The 23,197-nt window shown below is 41.3% G+C and overlaps 1 protein-coding gene across 5 annotated transcripts in view; it reads right to left on the bottom strand.

Annotated features, from left to right (window-relative positions):
* otofb (otoferlin b) overlaps positions 1-23,197 on the bottom strand; it is a 59,734-nt gene that overhangs the window by 11,521 nt on the left and 25,016 nt on the right. For all 5 annotated transcript variants that reach the window (XM_073927628.1, XM_073927629.1, XM_021467487.3 and 2 more), the window contains exons 21-41: positions 22,337-22,471; positions 22,092-22,253; positions 19,165-19,284; positions 18,095-18,256; positions 16,622-16,784; positions 15,939-16,009; positions 14,730-14,759; positions 14,495-14,626; positions 13,488-13,545; positions 12,260-12,345; positions 11,234-11,377; positions 10,825-10,959; positions 9,676-9,803; positions 9,437-9,607; positions 8,521-8,681; positions 5,999-6,141; positions 5,835-5,923; positions 5,655-5,753; positions 5,152-5,393; positions 3,302-3,480; positions 1,095-1,195 (exon numbers count right to left, since the gene is read on the bottom strand). In XM_073927628.1, coding sequence (XP_073783729.1) covers positions 1,095-1,195; positions 3,302-3,480; positions 5,152-5,393; positions 5,655-5,753; positions 5,835-5,923; positions 5,999-6,141; positions 8,521-8,681; positions 9,437-9,607; positions 9,676-9,803; positions 10,825-10,959; positions 11,234-11,377; positions 12,260-12,345; positions 13,488-13,545; positions 14,495-14,626; positions 14,730-14,759; positions 15,939-16,009; positions 16,622-16,784; positions 18,095-18,256; positions 19,165-19,284; positions 22,092-22,253; positions 22,337-22,471 — 2,711 coding nt within the window. The remainder of the gene's footprint in view (positions 1-1,094; positions 1,196-3,301; positions 3,481-5,151; positions 5,394-5,654; positions 5,754-5,834; positions 5,924-5,998; positions 6,142-8,520; positions 8,682-9,436; positions 9,608-9,675; positions 9,804-10,824; positions 10,960-11,233; positions 11,378-12,259; positions 12,346-13,487; positions 13,546-14,494; positions 14,627-14,729; positions 14,760-15,938; positions 16,010-16,621; positions 16,785-18,094; positions 18,257-19,164; positions 19,285-22,091; positions 22,254-22,336; positions 22,472-23,197) is intronic.

Genomic DNA, 23,197 nt, shown 5'->3' on the forward strand with positions numbered 1-23,197 from the left:
ACACAAACATGTCTATGTGGCTTTCAATGACAGAGGAGTGGTCGTTTGAGTGCGCTGAATAGCGAAAAGTGTACAGAACATGGTTAGACTACATCAAGGGTGACCAACCCTGTTCCTGGAGATCAACCTTCCAGATTTCAGTTGCAACCCATATTAAACACACCTGCCAGTAATTATCAAGTGCTTTTCATGTCCTAATTAATTGATTCAGGTGTGTTTGATCAGGGTTTGAGCTGAACTCTTTAGGAAGGGCGATCTCCAGGAGCAGGGTTGAGCACCCCTGGTCTACGTTAAAATCTTTGATTATATTTGGATGAGATGCTAATAGTCTAATCTGATTCTATGCTAAGCTAAACAAAGCTAAAAGTGCTCCCCTTCAGTCCCGGAGATCAGCTGAATGGATATAAAAATGGTAAAACTCACCTGTTAGCGACAAAAATCAGCCTATTTTCAATAAAAGTTCCTTTAATACATTTATCAGATGATTCTTTTAACGATTCTCTTAAATATTGAATTATTTATGTTTTAATAAGCAGGTGATCTCCACGAGAATGTGGCGGGAGAAACTGAACAACCAATGAAAACCTCATATGGGTTAATGACAGTTATTTTACCGCAGTGTTAATTTCGCCAACGAAAATGGTTTGATGCAAACAGAAACTTCACAGATCTGCTGCGCCGCTAACGTTAAGCACAGAGGACCTGCCTAGTTTGTTTGTTTCAAGCTAAGATTTTCAATAATGAAATTAACACTGATATATATCAATCAGAGGACATACCATTAATTATTTACATTTAGTTACATATTTATATCGGAGAACATTCCTTTCCTGGGAGATGTTAGAATTCGTTTAAATCAGGATATTCAAAATCTGTTAATTCATTCACTCATTTATTTATAATTTATTTAGAGTTTAGAGTTTTATTTGGACTTTAGAATGTTTAAAGTATTGCAGGATACTTGCTGTAAAAATTTATTACATTTTTAAAGTGTTTTAATGTTTAGATCAACAATTCAAGTCCTTTTATATTTGATAGAAAAAGAAAAATTGTAAGTGGCACGAGAGGTGTGAACGTGTAAATGTTGCTCTTACTTGGGTTTCTCCAGAGGCTCTGGCTCATTGCGTCCTTCACCGACGGGACTTTTCTCAGCCTCCTCACCTGTCAACAACTGAAGCTCTGCTTCCACTTTGCCCTAAAGCGAAAACATTGTTTATTCCAAACTCGACAACAGCACTCAGTATTCTGTTATTTGCATTCCCTTGTTACAAATTTGTATGAACACAAAGAAAGAACAAAGATATTCTTAAGAATGTTCACAGCATATTTGAAAGTGAAAGGTCAAACACCCCATGCTTAATGAAACACTACGATTCTGAGTGTGCTCCATGCAGGTGAGTGGCCTTAACAAACCACATGTAGGAGACGCACTTCTCTCCAAATGCACCAGACACTTTTTTTAACACTCTATATTTCTGGAACATCACGCAATTCTTATAGCCCGTTTCCACTAAGCAGCACAGTTCGGTACAGTGTGGTATATGGTATGCTTTTTTGTCTGTTAATGGTTTGGAAACCCCTTTCAAAGGGTACCCGTACACAACAGGCCAAAGATTGGATCTAGACTCTCAGCTGAACACTTAATTCACAGAGAATCGATACCAACGCGTGCAACAAGCCAAGAGAAAGACAATACTGGAAGCACCATTTTTATATAAATAGCTCGGACATGACAACATAAAATTATATATAATGAGCCATGGTTGACCCAAGCTCAAATAAACTTTGTTGACAAACAGCCACGTGCTAAGAAGTAGAACAGAATCTGCTGTGTCCTCTATTGTTGTTTACAAAGCCATGTAAAAATGCAACTCAGGCTCATTCTGAAAACGTATCTCTATAAACATTTCTGGAGACCGCAAAATACGTCCTAGGAGGTGCAGTTTTTGTTTTAACGAATTCACCAGAGGCCGCTGTGTACGCTTTTTGAGATCTTAAATTTCTCTATGCCATTCACGCCTGCTGTTCTCGCATAAAGCCACCCGAGGCCACTGTTGACTGACTGTTTGACTGACTTACTGACCGACCAATCGACTCACCCACCGTCCTCCTTCCCTAAACCCAACCAATTGTATTGATTGACCCTCCCACCCACATCCCTAAACATATTTATGCAATGCAGAAAAGCCCTAGCCTGATTTTTTACCACGTTTTCAGATTTTACCACATTCTCACCCTGTTATTAACTTGTTCATTTGGCTTTAGTTTTTGTCCTACTTGCTTACTGGAACCGTCACTGGACTCGAACCCCGTCTTCGTGGTCAACTCCTCTCTGCATCTCAAGTCCGCTGACGTACATGGCGCGCTAACGGGACAAACTGGTAACAGCGGGAAAGCTGTTCATGCAGAGGTAAGTGGTCAGCTAGTGAGTGCGAAAAGGAATGGTGTCATGTCGCCCCGTAGCGTTCGTTTAAAAATTAAATGTAGCCATACGAAACTCTGGCTACATAATTTGCGGTCTCCAGAAACATATATATGGGGCAACGTTTTCAAAATTAGCGTAAGTTGTAAAAATACATGGAAACCGTGAGTGGTTTCCTTTTCCCTCTGTGTGCATTTGCCATGTGTCTATTTTTGAACTTGAGCTCATGATGTTAATTTGCGGTCAAATGTGAGTGCAAAGCGTGAACAAACAAATGAGCAAACGATTCTTTCTGCAACCTAAAACACCACTCAGTGAAAACAAGGCATTACAGTGCTTCATGCAGGTGAGTGGGCTTGACAAACCACATGCATGTGGAAAAAATTCTAAACTAGCCAGACCAGTCATGGCATGTATATAGTACTTATACTGCTGCTCTTCGATGATTAGAAGTGCTTCTTTTATTCTTACTTGTGAGATGCTTTGGATACAAGCATCTGCTAAATTAAAAAACGTTTAAAAAGATCTCTAACCTGCTCCCAATATGATAAAAAGCACCACAGACATGCCATCCAAATAGCCCATGATTAGCAACAGGTCATGCATGAGACATTTTAAAGATCTCAGGGCAGCATTTTTAGTGAAATTATTAATTTTTAATTTTAAACTTTTTTAATGTTTTAAAGTGTAGTAGCACAAATAACTGCAATACCTAGATATATAAAAATTCAAATCAACAGAAGGTAATGCAGTATTTGCTTTATGAAGCTTTGGTAAACATTTCTTTTGACCCAGTGATTCAGAGCACAATTCAAACCTGTTCGGGAACAGTTTGAAATGTCATGAAGTATATTAAATATACTTCTGCAGGTCACCTACTGTAATTTCTAGCTCATCATTTTCATCTCTGGCCACAAACGGCCACCAGCCTTTGATTCTCTTCTGCTTGAAGATGTTGACCATGGGCATTTCATTCTCATTCGTGACCATTTCAATGGAGCACTGCTTTGCCGTCTTTGCGCCTCGTGGAAATCGATTCAGGTCCAATTCGATCGCACCTGAAACAAAATGTGCCAGCATCAAATGGATGATAAATCAATGCATTCCACTGGAGAAATGATTCCACATTCCGATGCACTGGGAGTTTCTCTCTGTACAAGTCTCTTCTTGCTTCTAATTCCTCACACACACCACTTAAACTTTCACTTTTCCTGAATTATTAATGATTATTTTACACAAATTCCAAGAGTGTTTATAGTTAGCTGTGTTTATATTAAACTTGTAACATAAAGTCGCAGTGCTAGTATAAAGAGTGCCGTATTCTGTTAAAAACTAGCTTAGTCCAGGCATGGTCTGCTGTTAAACTAGCCTAGAGTACCATCTGCTGTTAAATCTAGCCTAGAGTGCCATCCACTGTCAAAAACTAGCCTAGTACACAGTCTGCTATTAAAACTAGCCCGGAGAGCAATCTTCTGTTAAAAACAAGCCTAGAGTGCCATCTGCTGTTAAAAACTAGCCAACACTGAGCGCCATCCACTGTAAAAACTAGCCTAGAGTACCATCTGCTGTTAAATCTAGCCTAGAATACCGTCTGCTGTTAAATCTAGCCTAGAGTGCCATCCACTGTCAGAAAGTAGCCTAGAGCACCATCTACTATTAAATCTAGCCTAAAGTGCCATCTGCTGTTAAAACTAGCTTAGAGCACCGTCTGCTGTTAAAACTAGCCTAAACTGCCATCTGCTGTTAAAAATAGCCTAGAGCACCGTCTGCTGTTAAAACTAGCCTAAACTGCCATCTGCTGTTAAAACTAGCCTAGAGCACCGTCTGCTGTTAAAACTAGCCTAAACTGCCATCTGCTGTTAAAACTAGCCTAGAGCACCGTTTGCTGTTAAAACTAGCCTAAACTGCCATCTGCTGTTAAAACTAGCCTAGAGCACCGTCTGCTGTTAAAACTAGCCTAAACTGCCATCTGCTGTTAAAACTAGCCTAGAGCACCGTCTGCTGTTAAAAACTAGCCTAAACTGCCATCTGCTGCAAAAAACTAGCCTAGACTGCCATCTACTGTCAAAAACTAGCTTAAAGTGCTATCTGCTATTGAAACCAAGCTAGAGTGCCGTCTGCTAGTAAAACTAGCCTAAACTGAGTGCCATCTCCAGTTAAACACTAGTCAGGAGTCCAATCTTCTGTTAAAAACAAGCATAAAGTGCTATCTACTGCTAAAACTAGCCTAGACTGCCATCTTCTGGTAAAACTAGCCTAAACTGCCATCTGCTAAAACTAGCCTAGAACACTGTCTGCTGTTAAAAACCAGCCTAAAGCACTGTTTGCTGTCAAAAACTGGCTTGGATAGCCATCTGCAGTCAAAAACAAGCCTTGAGTGCTATCTGCTATTAAAACTAGCCTAGAGCACTGCCTGCTGTTAAAAACTAGTCTAGAGTGCCGTCTGCTGGTAAAAGCCAGACTAAACCACCGCTTGCTGTCAAAAACTAACCTAGAGTGTCATCTGCTATTAAAGCTAGCCTAGAACGCCGTCTGCTGTTAAAACCTAGTATAGAGTGACGTCTGCTATTAGAAATTAAGCTCAAAATCTATCCATGAGAAAAACATGATGCATTCTGATAATCTAAAAACTATCCAACAATCGCAATGAGTCGATTTATTATCATAGCCCTAGTTTAAAGTGTATATAGATTGACTATCCACTGTAAAAACACTGTAAAACAGCACACCCAAGAAGTCGTCAGCAGAGAAATGATCTGCATCCCACACTTGCAAGTTCAGTCGAGCAGGAATTTTGTACTCAGTCTCATCCCAAGAAAACATGGACTCTTTCTTGGAGATGACAATTTTCTCTTCGGCCTGCAGGTAGTCGAAAGGATAAATGAAGCGCCAGTTGAAATTTCCCTCTCCCGTCAGTGAGTGATAGTGGACATCTGTGTCCTGCTTATCCTCTTGTTGGCCTTTCAGCCATCTGTTGGTGACAAGTTACACAATACATTACATTTCTGATTGTAAACAAATGTTTCATAATTTGTATGAAACAAATGCAAGGTACAGTCCGACTAGTGAAATGCACACCACATTACAGCAACTACACTAATGCCCACAAACTTGTAAATAAATAAGCCAGATTTATCATCAAGTCCAAGTTGGGATTTACTTCAGAAAACCAGCTCGCTCGGAATCCAAAACTTCAGTGGTGTAAATGCATACCAATGTACAGATCTCATACCCTCTAACAAAGATGTCACTTGATTTTTCTCCAGTGAAAATGTCATCGTCCTCAAGAACAACTTCGTCTGTGTTCCACACGATCACTCTGAGCTCAAATCTGTCAATGTGGAACACATATTTAAAGCATAATATTAATATTCACCTGTAATATGTCAAATAAAACTTAAGCGTTTCCTACTTCTTTGGCTTCCTCGGTGAGATATCTAGAGCAGGTCCAGGCGCAGACATGTCCTTGGGGAACATGTCTACCCACATCTCAATCCTCCCCTATATCACACACACATTCACATTCATCAGTGTTTCATCACAAACCAGTGCTACCTGTGTGATGTTATTCCTGACCTGTTCAATCCCAGGTTTATCTGGATTCAGGAGAGGTCTCGTCTCCATGTGTTCTGGAACCAGTTTACAGCCGATCCGAGGAATATCTTCCCAGTGGTTCAGTACAGCAAGAGCTAAATGCTCATCCGTCTGTTTCTTTAGTCCTGATGTACAAACAGGAGCACTGGTATAAGCTTCATGTTTTTCAAAATTACTAAATTTGTTTTCTTTTATTATTTTTATCATGGTTTTTTATGTCAATGTGGAATTCTTGGAATGAACCACCACCTTATAGTGGTGGAGGGGTTTGAGAGCCTGAGCGATCCTAAGAGCTATGTTGTCGAGGGCTAATGCCCTTGGTAGAGTCTCCCAAGGTAAAAAGGTCTTAGCTAACAGGTCAGACTAAGTGTGGTTTAAAAACCCCTTTATGAGTGCAAAAACACTGTGGACTGTGATGTTGCCCTTCATGGGGAAAACAGGGCCCCACCCTGGAGGTAGTCCTGGGGTTGGGGCTGGAGCTCCTGGTGGCATGGTTTTATCCAATGGAACCCAGCCAGACTCAGGCTGAAGAAGCGATGTGGGACCATCCTCCTGCAGGGTATTATCCGCCAACCACCACCATTGTGTAATGAGTGGTGGTCGAAGGTTAGGACCACAACAACCTGATCGTCAGGCAGAGAAACTGGCTCTCAGCATATGGAATGTCACCTCAGGGAAGGAGCCTGGGCTTGTTTGGCAGGTTAAACAGTACTGACTCAAAATAATTGGGCTCACTTTAATGCACAACATGGGTTCTGGAACTCAGCTTCTTAAGAAGGGCTGGACTTTCTTCCACTCTGGAGTTGCACATGAAGAGAGGCAGTGGGCTGGTGTGGGCTTGCTTACAGCTCCCCAACTGAGCCGCCATGTGTTGGTGTTTCCCTTGGTGAACGAGAGGGTCGCCTCTCTGGCCTTTGAGTCAGGTATATTTTTCTCACTGTAGTTTGTGCCTACAGGCTAAACACCAGCGCAGAGTACCTGGCATTCTTGGGGTCCATGGGAGGGGTGCTGGAAGGTGCTCAGACTGAGTGTGTTGTTCTACTGGGGGACTTCAATGGCCACGTGGGAAATGACAGTGATACCTGGAGAGCTGTGACTGGGAGGAACAGCCTTCCTCATCTGAATCTAAGTGGTGTCTGTTGTCGGACCTCTGTGCTTATCATAGTTTGTCCATAACAAACGTCATGTTCAAGCCCAAGGGTGTCCATCAGAGCACATGACACCATTACATCCTAGGGCAGAGGTCAAAGACTGACTTTGTGGTTGTATCATCAGATCTTCGATTGTATGTCTTGGACACTCAGGTAAAGAGAGGTGCAGAGCCGTCAACTGATCACCACCTGGTGGTGAGTCCGATTCCTTGGCAGAGGGGAAAGCTTGACAGACCTAGCGGGCCCAAACATATTGTGAGGGTCCTCTGGGAATGTCTAGCTGAACCACAAGTAACTGGGATTTTCAACTCTTACCACTGGAAGAGCTTTGACCAGATCCCGAAGGGAGGCTGGAGACATTGGGACCGAGTGGTTGTGGCTGTAAGGCCTGTGGTATTTGTCAAGGTGGCAATCTACAAACCCGTTGGTGGACACTGAAAGTCAGGGATGCCGTTAATTTAAAAAAAATTACCCCTACAATGCTTGGTTGGCTTGTAAAACTCCCAAGGCAGCTGATGAGTACCAACAGGTACTGCAACTTGGGTGGTTGTGAAATCAAAAACTCAGGCCTGGGAAGAGTTTGAGGAGACCATGGCGGAAGACTACCAGTTGGCCTCACAGAGATTTAGGCAAACCATCCGGCACCTTAAAAGGGGAAACCAGTTTCAAACCAACACGGTTTACAGAAGAAATGAGGAGCTGTTTACCTCAACTGGGGATGTTGTCAGATGATGGAAGAAATAATTTGAGGATCTCCTCAACCACACTAACATGTCTTCCATTGAGGAAGCATAGACTGGGGAAGCATGGGTGGACTCATCTATAACCCAAGCTGAGATCACAGGTAGTTTGCAAACTCTGTAGTGGCAAAGCAGCAGGGGTGGATTAGATACACCATGTGTATCTCAAGTCACTGGATATTGTGGGGCTGTCTTGGCTGACACGTCTCTAAAATATCACATGGAAGTCGGAGACAGTACCTCTGAACTAGGCAACTGGGGTGGTGGTTCCCTTTTTTAAGAAGGGGGGCCTGAGGGTGTGTTGCAACTATAGGGAATCACACTCCTCAGCCTCCCTGAAAAAGGCTATGCAAGGGTACTGGAGAGGAGGATCCGGCCAATAGTTGAACCTCGGATCCAGGAGGAACAATATAGTCCACAGAGTAATAAAAAATAATTTATAAATAATAATAAAAGAAAATAAAAATTATATCAGTATCTAAGAGATAATAAAATAAAATAACTCACGTCAGTCAGCACAGATTAATGTGAGATCTATTACTAATCTACCAAAACAACCATCATCAGCTCTGATTTATGCATATTCGTTTCCTATTTATAAAAACACACATACCATTTTCATCCTCGACTTCAGTTGGCCCTGTGTAAACTCTGTTCGTCACTTTCACTCTTCCACCTGGGCCATACTGCGGTGCATCTATCTTTCCATCTTTGCAGAGTTTGGCAAGGATGTGCGATGGCTTCAATGGGTCCCGCCATACATTATAGCCATGACTAATAGAGAGAAATGGGAAAATGTTACCTTTTCTGAAGCCTGTAAGAGTCATCCTGTTAGTTCTTGTTACCCCTGATTGGGTTTATTTTTTCAATGTCTGTATGTTTTTATTGTAGCACAAGTTGCGAAATTCATTGAAGCACTTTACTCAATGTGCCAAACAAATGAAGCCTAGCTGAAAAATTTTAAAACTCAAAATGTGAATGTGTTTTCAGTTTCTCTGACAGATTGCTGGGTGACTACTATACTGTAGGGAATTCTGTGCGATGGTAATGACAATTTTATGGCATTTGCTAGGTATTTGCTGGTAGGGTAGTTGCTAGAATTTTTCTGTGCGGTTTCTATGTGGTTGCTGGGATAGTCTGTTTAGTTGCTAGGGTGTTGCAATACTGCTGTGATGTTGCTATGAAGTTGCTTGTAGGTATTATCACACTGCTAACATGTTTGAGACAGACATACTGATAGACAGACAGGCAGACAGATAGATAGACATACAAATAAACAGACAAACAAATAAATAGACAAATATACAGACTGATAAATAGATGGATAGATGGATAGATGGATGGATGGATGGATGGATGGATGGATAGATGATAGATAGATAGAGAGATAGAGAGATAGATGATAGATAGATAGATAGATAGATAGATATATAGATAGAAGGATTGATGGATGGATAGATAGAAGGATGGATGGATGGATAGAAGGATGGATGGATGGATGGATGGATTAAACAATCTAGTTTGCATACATGGCGTAGGTGGAGCTGATGCCACATGTGGCTCTGTGTTTGCTGTAGAAACGGTTCTCCAAGTCAATCTTAGTCTCGCCGATCAGGTCATCAGTTCCCACCAAATCCCAGTCATAGATGGACACAGTGAGGGTGGAGTCCATTGGGAGAGTTGCTTCAACATCAAACGACCTGCAGGAGTTTAACATTAATAGGAATACTGATAATGTTAATCCCATTCCCAATCTTCATATACTGACTTTCCAAACACAGGGTTGAGCTGTTTTGAGATGTAATTCTCCTTGTCCTTGATTTCGGACTTTCCAAGCTTGATGGCGATGTATGGATCAGCCTTTCCATTGATGTCTGCAGGGTGCAAATCTGTCGCCTGAGACAAACAAACACCTTGAATGAGTTTAGAAGATGAGCCCGAAAGATTAGTGGTGATCGATCACTGTCCTGGGGGGGTTGGTTCAGAGTTTAGTTCTGTCTTGCCTCAACATTCCTGCTTGAAAGTTTCAACTATACCTAAAAAGCTTCGGTCACGATACACTTTTCGCCCCATGGACTTCCATTCATATGCCTGCGAATGCGGCAGACCAGAAACACAAGCTTGTGCGAACTGTTTGGCATGTCTCTATGTTACCAAGATCAAGCTTGGTGAACTCTGACCTGCAAAATCCAACCCAAGCTCATTCTGAAAACGTAGTCCCGCGGACGTTTCTGGAGACAGCGGAATACGTCCCGGGGGGTACGTACGGCCGCGTTTATTTTTTTCAAGCGAATACTGCGGGGCAGTGTGACGCTGTTCCATTTTGCGCTTGCCTTACCTCCTTGTGGAGGGCTTCCCCGCTGCAACCTGTTTGTCCACTCAGCTCAGCGTGTACGTCGGCAGGCTCGAGATGCGGAGAGGGGTCGATGACGGCGACTGGTTTCGAGTCCGGGGAAGAGCAGCTCCAGCAATCAGGTGCGAAAAAGCACGCAACAGCGGCCTCTCGCGGATTCGCGAAAACAAAAACTGCAGCCGTACGTACCCGCCGGGATGTATTCCGCGATCTCCAGAAACGTCCACGGGACTACGTTTCCACAATGAGCCTGGGTTGGCAAAATCGCATTACACGATTGCATGAGCTCAATAAAAGATCAAAACATAACTTCTGTGTACTGAAATTTAAAATATGGAGCAATCACTCGGTTTTTAAATGTCTAATCATCTTGTTTAATCCTGCGCCGCACGACAGATTTTCACTAGCTCAAACTCTAGTGTGACCCCAGCTTAAGACCTTGATTAGCTTGTTCAGGTGGTGTGTTTGATTAGAGTTTGAGCTAAACTCTGTAGCACACCGGCCCTCCAGGAACAAGTTTGGTGACCGCTGCTATGAAGTGTGTGCTGCTGTAGTGCTGCATACCCGGACCACGTAGATTCGGACAAGCACGTTTATTGGATCGTTGTGTGGGATGTTCTGGAACATTCCCATGTTGGAGTCAAAGCCCATGTCTCTGGACATATCATCTGAGGAGACTTTGTAGATACACAAGGAGCCCTACAGTAAACACAGACAACAGAGGAAAGTACTTGGACCACTTTGATTGTTTTTTTGGTAGAAGCAAACAGAGAATCAGAAATCCGCCTCATGATTAACCCAAACCAAATATTTGATTTATGTGGGAACCTTATGTGGGACAACTACTAAGTTTGTGTGTGATAATGTGGGACATTACAAACACCTAAACAACCTGAAACTGTGTCTACTTAATAAAACAGTTGTATTCTGCCTGTCAGATCATATGTTCCTTGGACAACAACTGTGAACAGACCTTGAACTTGCCAATGAGTCTGTCTTCATCAGCTGCATTCTGATCCACGTCCGCATCGTCTGAGCACTTCCCCCTGTGAAGGTTGAAGGTGTGAAGCCAGTCCTCAAACTGGTTATATTCATACTCCAGCTCTCGGTTGTACACCTGCAGAAGAAAACAGCTTCATTCCCTGCTCAAGTGCACATTTGCTGTTAGGGTGCTTTCAAACTTGGTTCAATTGCCTGGACTGTACCCATGTTCGATTGCCCTGGCTTAGTCCCGCTTGTCACCAAGGTACAGTACGTGATACACAGACACACACACAGACAAATTAACATTTTGAAAATTATAGTTTGTTGTACTGTTGGTGGTTTACTTGCATTATTTGATATGATTGCATTCATACCACAAGTGAACCACACCAGAGTTTGCGTGGTCCGTACCCCAGATAGCCTTTTTCAGGTGGACTCGGGTACGATTCGTGGGTGTGTGTAACGGAGGCCAGCTAGTGTGTGCTGTGCAGGTAAACCTCACTCCTCTGACCTCTAAAGGTGCTCTAGCGACAGATGCTAGAGGCCATGGTCTTTAGCCTCCTTGGAAGAGCACCTGACTCCCATGCGAAAGGTCGCCAGTTCGATACCAGCTCGGAGTGGGTTGGGTAGCGTAGGACTGGCGGGGTTACATTGGTGCCGTGACCCGGATGGGTGTGAGGTTTAGGGGGGTGAGTGTAATGGAGGCCAGCTAGTGTGTGCTGTGCTGGTAAACCTCACTCCTCTGACCTCTAAAGGTGCTCTAGGGACAGATGCTAGAGGCCATGGTCTTTAGCCTCCTTGGTAGAGCACCCGATTCCCATGCGGAAGGTCGCCGGTTCGATACCAACTCGGAGCGGGTTGGATAGCGTAGGACTGGCGGGGTTACATGTGCACCCGAGTTCAGAAGACACGTTCAAACTAGCTAAATGTACCGTACTATGACGTCAAATGAACCCGGGTTCAGACCAAAAGTACTAGTGTGAAAGCACCCTTAGAAAGATGGACAGAGATGAACCTTGAATTCTTCAATCTTCTGCTTCTTCTTCTCCGGCACTGCTTCTCCAGGTATGGTTTTACTCTTCTTTCCTCTCTTCTTCTTCCCTACAGTGGTGCCATTAAGGGAAAAAAATATGGGTTTGCAAACTGCTAAATAGGATTATAGAAGATAGGTGAAAAGTAACTAATTACATGTGACACCACTAACTTTATGTTGCACAAGTAAAACTTTGCCAATAGTCAAAAATAAATGGTAAAAATTATTAATTGACTTTTTATAATCACACTTGATAAAAACAGTCTGCAGAAACACTTTGATTGACATTCTCCCTTTGTACGTGTCATCAGATGCATAAGACGCTATTCTTGTTTTCGAATCTGCCACTATGCTGTTGCACAGGCATTTGATGCTCCGCCCTCTTCTAAAAAGAGCACAATCTCATTTGAATTTAAAGCAACAGTCACCAAAATGCCACAATTAAGGCCCGTGCACACAGAGACATTTTTTGCTCTCGTTTTCCGTCAAAGTTTAACGTCTCGTAACTAAATATAGGGCGCCAATGTGATCATGCACACCAATGCGCAAAACGCCAGACGCAAAAGCGTCATTTAAAAAAACTATTCATGCTCGTTTTTGTTTTGACGCGCCATGTCAAAATATTCTCCACCAATCAGATTGCCACTTTTGATCATGTGCACAGAGCTGCCGAAGTTACAGTATCAGCACTTGGAGGCGCTCAATTGCAAAACTGTCAATGCGAGCGCACATTGAAGAAAATGCCAGGAGGCGATATGAATGTGGAGCTGCTTATTGCACTGGTAAACAATAATCACTTCTTCATCGCTAGAGATGGAGCTGCTATTTGATCCATCCATAACAACAAGCGTATCAACTTTGCCTTTTTCTTCTGTGTTACAAGCGGGTGTCAGAAGCTTAAAGTTATGTAGCGCCATCTTACGTCAAGGAGTGATTTTGCATACTTTTCTGCTCGACGCCAGTGAAAATCGATTGGGTTTGAATCCGAAAAACATCTGATGATAAACGCAAAAGAAAAGCTTCCTGGTGTGTAGGAGCCTTAAGGATCAAAGCTTAAAAGGGCAAGTTTCAAAGAGTTATAAAACATTATATGTTAAAACTTTAGGGACATTAGAGATGTTGTAAAAGGAAACATAATTGGTCCCCTTTAAGACATTTTAAGGATGCCCTGCTTTAAGTGAATCTAGTTCAAAATATACAGTTAACTCACCATCTCCAGATTCAAAATCCTCTTTTTCTTCAGCTTCTGCTTCTTGTGCCTTCATGGCCTAAATTATTCATAAAACAAAATCATTAATTAATTATTTTTGTATGAATGCCCAAGCATCTACTTGTAAATCTGAACTTTTCGATGCTTGTGTACAGTATGGCCCAATCCCAATTCTATCCCTTAGAACTTCCCATTACCCCTTTTGCGCGTTCACGTGAAGGGGTAGGGGTGTCCCAATTCTCTTTAGCTTGAAGGCGTAGGGCTAAGGAGAAGGGCTAGATACCTCTCCAAAGACCACACTCGAAACTAAGGGGTGAAAAAATTTCCCAGGATACACCAGCCACAACGGCAGCATAGCTGCAGCCGGAAGTCAGGAGATGCACAAATGAGTATTTATTTCTCATTATTACAAATTTTAATGAAAAACAAGCGCATGTTTTAATATATTCATAACTGCGTTCGTGTTTTATCGTCATGCTTTTTTAAAAAACGCTAAAATAAAAAACACCAAATTTGGCGATCTGTAATCCATAATAACTCCTGTACAGCAGACCCACAACATTCTGACACTCGATGATACTCGATTACCCTGTCAGAAAAGTCTAGTGGCTGGGAATGAGCTTTTTACAGTGTCTCTGCTATAATGTTAATGTTGTTTTTGGTGTGTTTACATTGATACAGTAAATATGGCCAGGATTTAAATGCACAGTACAGTTACGATCTTCTTGCCACATTATATCGTTATGATAACATGATATATGCCTTCAGTGATGTCCTGGAGAGAAATACTAAAAAGTAACGCAACTGGAATAACTACAGCAGTCGCGATCGTCTGATCTCATGTGAAGCAAGAGCTCACGATGACATATGATGTGTGCAGGTGTTGTAGTGCTGTCCCATTTCTTAGGGATAAATTTTGAAGCCCTTCTCCTTCCCACTCTGTTTCAAGGGCCGAGGGGAATGGGTAGGGGTACAAAAATAGAATTGGGATTGGGCCTATGTCTCACCTCTTTCAGAGTCTCAATGGAGGCGAAGTATTTGGACCACCAGTCCAGCATGCTCTCATCCAGTTCCTCTTCCTCCACCTCTTCACCCTTCTTACGCTTCTTCTTACCTTTCCCACCCTTCTCATCATCTGGCTGTTCAACACACACAGGTCACACAGACACAAAATGCTTAAAGACAGTTTAAAACGTGCTGCAGGTATAAAATAGAATAAAAAAAAGTCATCTGTGTACATACCATATCAACTTTGACCACAGCATCAGATGCCTGAAAATAAGACGCACGAATCAGCTTGAAGCATACAACTGAAGGCAAATTTATTAACCCTCTTGTAAATTTGATTTCTTTTTCAAACATTTCCCAAGTGATGTTCAAGCCTAGTCAAGTTGAGCTTTATTGTCATTCTGTTACATGTGCAGACATCAAGTGCTACAAAAGATCACGGTGCTACACGAATAAACATAATTATATATATGAACACAACGCTGGACGTAAGAGCTATTTTAAACTTTTAAATAACGAACCTATTGGAGCGCTAATATAACTATACATATTCTATATAGAAATACTTAACTATACACCTAAGCTAAGACAGACTATACAATTACGTTTAGACAGAACAACATTGTGCAATTTGTTGTGCAAAAAAGATATATGTTTGAAGAGAATAAGTAATGCAACATGACTTCTGGAATATTCACAATAAAACATTGTTTTCCTTATTGAGTCCTTGTAAGATGGAGTTAAAGTAAAGTGTCCGGTGCATATAGAGTGGAGAACGTTTCTAGAGGTGGTTTGTCAGTTCCACTCACCTGTTTGAGGCGCACTCAAAAATGCACAATGTTTTTATAGACATATGGAATGAATGTACGAAAGTGTCTGGTGCAAATAGCGAAGGATTTTTTCATAGTAATTCCTATAATATTTTTTCCTCTGGAAAAGTCATATTTATTTTAATTTGGTTGGAATACATGTAGTTTGAAATTTTTTAAAGGTCAAGATAGGAGTAAAGAGTAAAAGTAAAGAGGCTGAATGGAGGAGGCTCGTTCTTTATTCTAGCGCTGCAGATGCTCTGTTTAACTGGCTTCTCGCTAGTAAAGCGTTCAGTTTTTACACTTTACAAAGTCCGCCATGTAAATAGCAAATGCACCATGGTGCAACACAACTAACTTTTAAAGGGAATGAGAGATGAGACTCTGATAGGTTTAATGTAGTCATGCTAAAACACACCCATAACTCATTAATAAAATAAAGACAACCCTGTTAGACCATGCGCCAGGGCCGGTGGATTTGGACATGCCCTTGATACTTTTGTGCCCTGCGCTTTAGACTTTGCACCTAGATCTTCAAAATAGAGCCCCTTGCCAATTAAAACTCTAATGAGAATTAGTTGTCAGTGTATTTTTTTTTTGTATTTTTATTAATTATTTTTCAATAATTTCATACCGAGTCAAGTTTGACGACTGTCTCGATCTTCTTCACTGCTGGTTCAGGCTCTGTGTGGATCACAACCTCTTCTGCAGAAAGAGAACAAAACACACACGTTACTTGTGATTAGATTCAGAAATGTAAATAACGTTGAAGGGAATAATGTAATTTTATAATACTTTTCAAAAGTGTCTTCAACTCATCAAGGCTACATTCATTTGAAGAATCATACATAAAATAGTGGATTTAACATAAAGCAATTAAGTTGGCCCCTATATTGTGTTTTTTCAGCTGATTTTAATTAGTTTGAACAAGCAGCAACATTTTTTTTACTGTAGTTAATGAAAAAAAAGTCATTCATCATTAGTTCATGGTACGTCAGCGCAGCGTTGGGCTTTAATAATGTATTAGTAAATGTTGAACTACTATTAATAAATACTAAACATGCATTGGTCATTGTTTGTAAATACATTGACTAACATTAACTAAATGTGTTACAATAAATCCTTATAACTATTCTAATGATTTTATGAGCAAGAAACATTTAGTATATTATTAGCAAATTCAGTAGTTATTAGCAAACAACGATCACTGCATTATAGTTTAAATCTGTTTTCCAATTTTATATTGTAATGCAGGAAGTTCTAAGCAATAAGATAATAATTCAACCAGACAGACATTAACAGCTGTTCTCTACACACCCATAGCAGACCAGTTATTGACACTCTTGTCTGCAGGCCTGTAGATGAACTTGCGCAGAGTTGTGACGGCATGAGAGCCGACCAGCGTGTAGCGGCCAAACGCTCGGCAGTCCACCACGCGGATGTTCAGCGGAGGATGGAGGAGCTCATTCTCAGGCAGATCCTGAAGGAAAAACACCAATGCTTTTATATGACTGTAGAGCAACACTCAAAATCGACATAGAACATACCTTTTTGAGCATTTTTTAACGTTTAAATAGCTGTTTTAGTTTTTGAATGAATCTTAGTTGGTAGCTGATTTTAACTTGTCCTTTTGTTTTATCTTGTAATTTGTAAAAGTGCGTTATAAATCAAATGTATTATTATTATTATTATTATTATTAATATAAATATGCCGATCCTGGGATATAAACAACCCAAGCTCATTGGCCATACATGCCCAGGGCTACATTTTTAGGACCCGCAAATTGCATAGCCGAGGTGATGTCTGCTTGAATTGTTTTTCACAAATCCACTAGAGGCCGCTGTGTACATTTTGACAATCTCAAATATGTTATTGGGCTGTGTTTGCTCGTCATACATGCCATTTAATTATCCTTCTTGTGCGTGTCTGTGAGAAACTGGCCTTTGTGATCAACTGATCCACATACTCCCCCTTCTCTAAACCCAACCGATAGTGTTTCAAAAACAAACTCCAAGCTTATCGTGGCCATGTGCTTTTACCTGGATTTCACACTGCGTTTTTATTTTTTGTTTGTTTGTTTTGTTTTACCTCTTGTGACATCCTATAATGGCCTGTTTGCTCTGAGAGGTACAGTACGGGTCACCTTTATGAGACTTGCATTTCCACTGCCAAAAGGGTACCCTTTTGGTGGTCGTGGTGTACGACAAAGTTTCAGTTATCCATGATGGACAGGGGCCAGTGGGCAGATTTGGTCAGGATGCCGGGGTTAAACCGTTAGACCATAGAGAGTCGCGCCCTAAGTTTAACATCTCATCCGAAAGTCGACACTCACTGAGCAGTTTAAAGTACCCATCACTATACTGGGGCATTAGGACCCACACAAACCACAGGTTGAGCGCCTCCTGCTGGTCTCACTAACACCACTTCCGGCAGCAACCTAGCTTTCCCATGTGGTCTCCCATCCAGGTACTGACCAGGCCCAGCCCTGCTTAGCTTCAGCTGGCGACCATATGAGTTGCAGACAGCTAGCTGCCGGCTCAAATATTACATATAATGCATGTTTAACAAAAATTGATTTAGCTTAAAATTGACAGAAAAATCAAAGCTACATATCTGATCAAATTATATTCCAAATTTAAAATTGACACCTCAAAAAATTAGCTTTCAATAACATTTTGTTGGGTGCAGTACCACACATCACCACCAGATGACATTCAATTTTCATTTGTGATCGTATGAGGACTTATTTCAGTCTATGTTTTGAGGACATGCAAACATGTACAACTCACCACTTCAAACCACTTGACCAAAGTGCTGAAGTTGGGGTTTTTCTTGTAGTTCTGGATCAGCGACGACTGAACGCCTTTCCCAGCGCATTCAATGTCAACACGGGGACGGTCCACTTGAGCCAGATTCACCCGTTTCAGGTCCCTCAGACCCCAAAAGAGAACCTGAACCAGGAATATTATTTCATCCCTTACTAAATCAGACAATTTCATAATTTCAGGAGTCCATTTGTTAATTTAACCATTTAAGGGGTATACATTTTCTACAGGGGGAATCAGTACCCATTTCTCTATACTTCTATTTTTTATGCACATTTTGGATTATCGCATAAAAATTCTTCATAGACATGCAAAGATGCACATCAATTTTGAAAAGGTGCATAACAATAAACATCTGAGTAGGATAAACGTTTTACACTGCAGAGTTTTTGTCTTGTTTCTAGAGCAAATATCTAAAAAGTCTTAAATCAAGCAGTATTTTCTACACAAGCAAAAATATTGTCTTATTTTTAGAAATAAAATGTCAAAATTAAGTGAGTTTTCCTTAAAAAAAAAACTAGATAATTTTGCTTAACCCGTTGGCAGATTATTAAGCTAGTTTTCAGGAAAATCTCTCTTAAATTTTAGATTTTATTTCTAAAAACTTTTTGAAATTTTTTTGTAAATTTTTTCCATGTGGTTATGGATAAATGATACAGAATAACAAACGACAGTAATTTGACCTATAAACCACTGTTTATGACAATACATTAAAAAAATTATTAAAATATGACAAGGTAATACTAGTTTACAACATCAACCAAGGTAACAAGATGTTATACGTGTAAGTTACAATGGTCATGTCTACTTTTGCATGAACATTAAGGTCAATAACATAACACAAATTGGTGCTTCAGACCACAGTAATCCTGAAAATAATTATCAAATGAATACACTTCAATTTTTTGCAAGTTGCATCCAAAATTGAGGCTCTTTTTAAAGCGTGGATAAGGGACATTTCTTTTTCTATCTAAAATCTTGTTTACAGTAGGTGTCATTCCTGAACAGAAACATTACTATTAAGATCAGCTCACCTCAATCCTGTATTTACTCAGGACAGGTCTAATGCCGATAGGCACCGGCAGGATTGGGCCGCGGTCGATATCTGTAGGTCCATCTATTGGCGGCAGGTCAGCCTTTCCACCTGGTCCAATCTGAAAGATCATCATACATTAATATTTTTGTATATGTATATATTTCACCCTGCTCCACAAAACCAGCTTAATGTTGCACGGGTATATTTTTGGCAAAAGGGTTAGCAAAAGCCAAAAATACATAGTATGGGTCAAAATTTAAAACTTTGTTTATGTCAAAAACCATCAGAATATTGTGTAAATATCATGTTCCATGAGGATATTTTGTACATTTCCTACTGTTAAAATATTACAAATAAATATCTCAGTAGTAACAAGCATTGCTAAGAACTTAATTTGGTCAACTTTAAAGATGATTTTCATATAGTTGTATCCTGGCCAAATTTTCTCCTAACAAACCACACATCGATGAAAAACATGTTTATTAAAGTGTTCCAGATTATGTATGAAATTCAATTTTAAAAATATTTGACACTTATGATTGGTTTTGTGGTCTAGGGTCACATATGCGCACACACAGACTTGCATCTCAGTCATCTCCATTGATCAGTAGTCAGGGCACTGATCAGGCCATTTCAATCGCTAAATTCTTCCAGTGCTTTAAAGCAATCACTCCTGGAAAACTCCCACCAGGGGCGGACTGGCCATAGGGACTGCCCTTAATGGACTTTGGAAACTCGAAACATAAATCACGTGAAACCAACTCACCAAACATAACGACAAACGAGAGAAAAGGAGACTTTAGAATTAAGAGTTAATTTCTATAGGCTAATTTGCCTATGCAATGACATTTTTTAAAGATTTCAAGAGTTCACACTTAGCTGATGATTGATTATAAGCAAGTTTGGCATGCTGTCCCGGGAGAGAGCCCTGAGTTCAAAGGTTCTTGAGCCCTGGGCTCCCTCCCGTTAGGAGGGCGAGAGGGGAGTCTTGAGCTCAGGTAGATCTCGACAACTCCCCTTTGATAAAAACTGATGACTAAAAATTGAATGCTATGAAAAGATATGCTTAATGGTGAGAGATTAACTGTAGTGCAAAATTTAGATTGATCAATTCACTTGTGCATGTTTTTGGAATGTGGGGGAAAACCGGAGGACCCGGGGAAAACCCACGCAAGCACGGGAAGAACATGCAAACTACACACAGAAACTACCACCGACCTGTTAAAGGACTAGAACCGGTGACGTTCTTGCTGTGAGGCGACAGTGCTAATCACTGGGCCACCGTGCCGCCCAATGGAGGGAAAGGTGAAGAGGTAGGGGTGGAAGGGGGGGTTCTTCAAATCGAAGATGACTGTAGTGAAAAAACCCTGGCTCTTTATAGTGGGTTAGGAATGGCCTGATTGGTGGATCATGCATGCTAATGCAGAACCAGCCGTGTTCAATCATAATCACGTGCTCCTCTCGAAATTAGTTTATGAATAAACTTCACTTATGTTTGGCTTTTTTGCCTTTATTAGATAGGACAGTATTTATAATAATAATATTAATAATTCCTTACATTTATATAGCGCTTTTCTGGGCACTCAAATCGCTTTACACATAGGGGGGATCTCCTTATCCACCCTCAGTGTGTAGCATCCACCTGGATGACGCGAAGGCACCCACACACCAGCTGATTGGTGGAGAGGAGACAGAGTGATGAAGCCAGTTATGACATGAGGAAAGTTAGGAGGCCATGATGGACAGAGGCCAGTGGGCAAATTTGGCCAGGATGCCGGGGTGAAACCCCTACTCTTTTTCGAAGGACGTCCTGGGATTTTTAATGACCACAGAGAGTCAGGACCTCGGTTCAACGTCTCATCCGAAAGACGAGAGTATTGAGAAAAGAAGCACAGTTGGAGAGGGAGGGGGGGGATAAGGACATGTCCTCAAGCTGGGATTCAAACTTGGGATGTGCTACTACACCATATGTCAGTGCGCTAACCACTAGGCTATCGCGCTGACTCCAATGAGATTTATATGGATTTTTAGTATAGAGTAAAGTTGACAATAGTATACACAAGACATGGTATTTGTATAGGTTCCCTGCTGAAAAATCCAGCTTAAACCAGCCTAGGCTGGTTGGCTGGTTTTAGCTCGTCGACCAGGCTGGTTTTAAAGGGGTTTTGGCCATTTCCAGGCTGGTTTGCAGCCATTTCCAGCCTGGTCTTAGCTGGTTAGGCTGGAAAATGACCAGCCAAATCCAGCTAAAACTAGCTTGACCACTCTGGTTTAAGCTGGATATAGCTGGTTTTGGCTGGGCTCCCAGATTGGCTAGGCTGGTCAAGCTGGTTTTAGCTGGTCATCTCCCAGCCTGACCAGCTAAGACCAGGCTGGAAATGGCTGGAAACCAGCCTGGAAGTGGCCAAAATCCCTCTAAAACCAGGCTGGTCGACCAGCTAAAACCAGCCAACCTGCCTAGGCTGGTTTAAAGCTGGATTTTTCAGCAGGGTTTAAATGGGGAAAAGTGTAATGGTCAATATGGCGAATGAAGCCCTTCCTTCTATTACAGGAGCCAATCATGAATCACTATAGACTGAGGATTCCCCGGGGCAGGGGCTTAGACCTGACGTGTGTGTTTACGACAGTTTCTGCAGCTTCATTACGAATCCTCTGGGGTCAACAAATGCATTGGAATCTCAACAAACACTTGCTTCACATACATGAGAAATATACCCAAATGAAGCTTGAAATCTTTACTTTTAAATGAGCCAACTACTTAAAAACAAATGTTCTCTGGTTTTGTAATCTATATGAAAGAACGTGAGGTACAGTCTGCTCATCACTGCCCTTACCAGTGTCCAAATTAGTGCACACGACCTACTGATTCACACGCTCAGGAGCTGACCGAGACGCATCCTGAGATTAAAACTGATTTGTTCTGACCTGCAGCAGCTCAAAGGCGGCCAGCATTTCTCCAGCCGTGCAGTTTCCCCTGTAGATCTGATAGTACTCCAGCTGAGGAGGGAAACGCGGAGGCCCGTAGTGCTCATCCGACATCTTGGTGATCGGTTTGGCGAACGTCCTTCCCATGAAATCAGCTTTCCCCTTGGGAGGTGTGAGATTAGAGCACATTTATGAATCCATATCTAGATCCAATGTTGGTAAACGCTGAAGCTGTGGAGACTCACCACTGTGTCCTGGTCGTAGATCTCGATGACGATTATCGGAGGATCGTCTCTCAGTTCTCCAGCTTCACCGTAGAGCTCCACATGATCAAACACCAGCAGCTGATCCCATGTGGGACACAGCGTCTCGTTCAGTACCTGAGAGAAACCAGCAAAACAATTCAAAGCTTTACTAACACCATGTCCTAACTACATACGACAAAAGTATTGTTTTCATGTTAAAATTAGTTTTTGTCCCATCCATCTGCTACAGCGATGGCAGAATTTTCTTTTTTTTTTTAAAGACTTTTTATGTGGCATTTTTGCCTTTATTAAATAGGACAGTAATGAGACAGGAAGCGAATTGGGAGAAAGAGAGCGAGAGGTGTAGGGTTAGGAAATGTCCTTAAGCCTGGATTTGAACTCGGGACGCCCTGATGTGCTACTGCACCATATGTCAGCACGCTAACCACTAAGCTATTACGTCGACATGTGCAAAATTTCTAATTTCAATTTCTGCGACATCACAACAGTATAAACTAACATGACAATGATCACCTCAGGTACTGATTATGGGCTCTATTCAGTGTTAAATGCTACCAATGTGAGTTTAAATACCACTTTACGTGACGTTTATTGTCATACTACTGAAAGCAGCAGCAGATCACCCTTGAACACCTTGAAGATTAAATAACTAGCAAACGTTTTGAAAATGAAAGTCAGAACTGTGACTCAACAGTGCACACCCACAACATTAGTCACTCATACTATGTACTTTTAATAATGTCAAATATGTTAAACATGTATTAATTAGTTTAAAACCCTTATAATTAAGTTAAGAGTACAGTGGTAAATATTTAAATGTTTCTGTCGCATCACGTTTGG

This window comes from Danio rerio, chromosome 17 (genome assembly GCF_049306965.1).
Source record: "Danio rerio strain Tuebingen ecotype United States chromosome 17, GRCz12tu, whole genome shotgun sequence".
NCBI classification, from domain to species: Eukaryota; Metazoa; Chordata; class Actinopteri; order Cypriniformes; family Danionidae; genus Danio; species Danio rerio.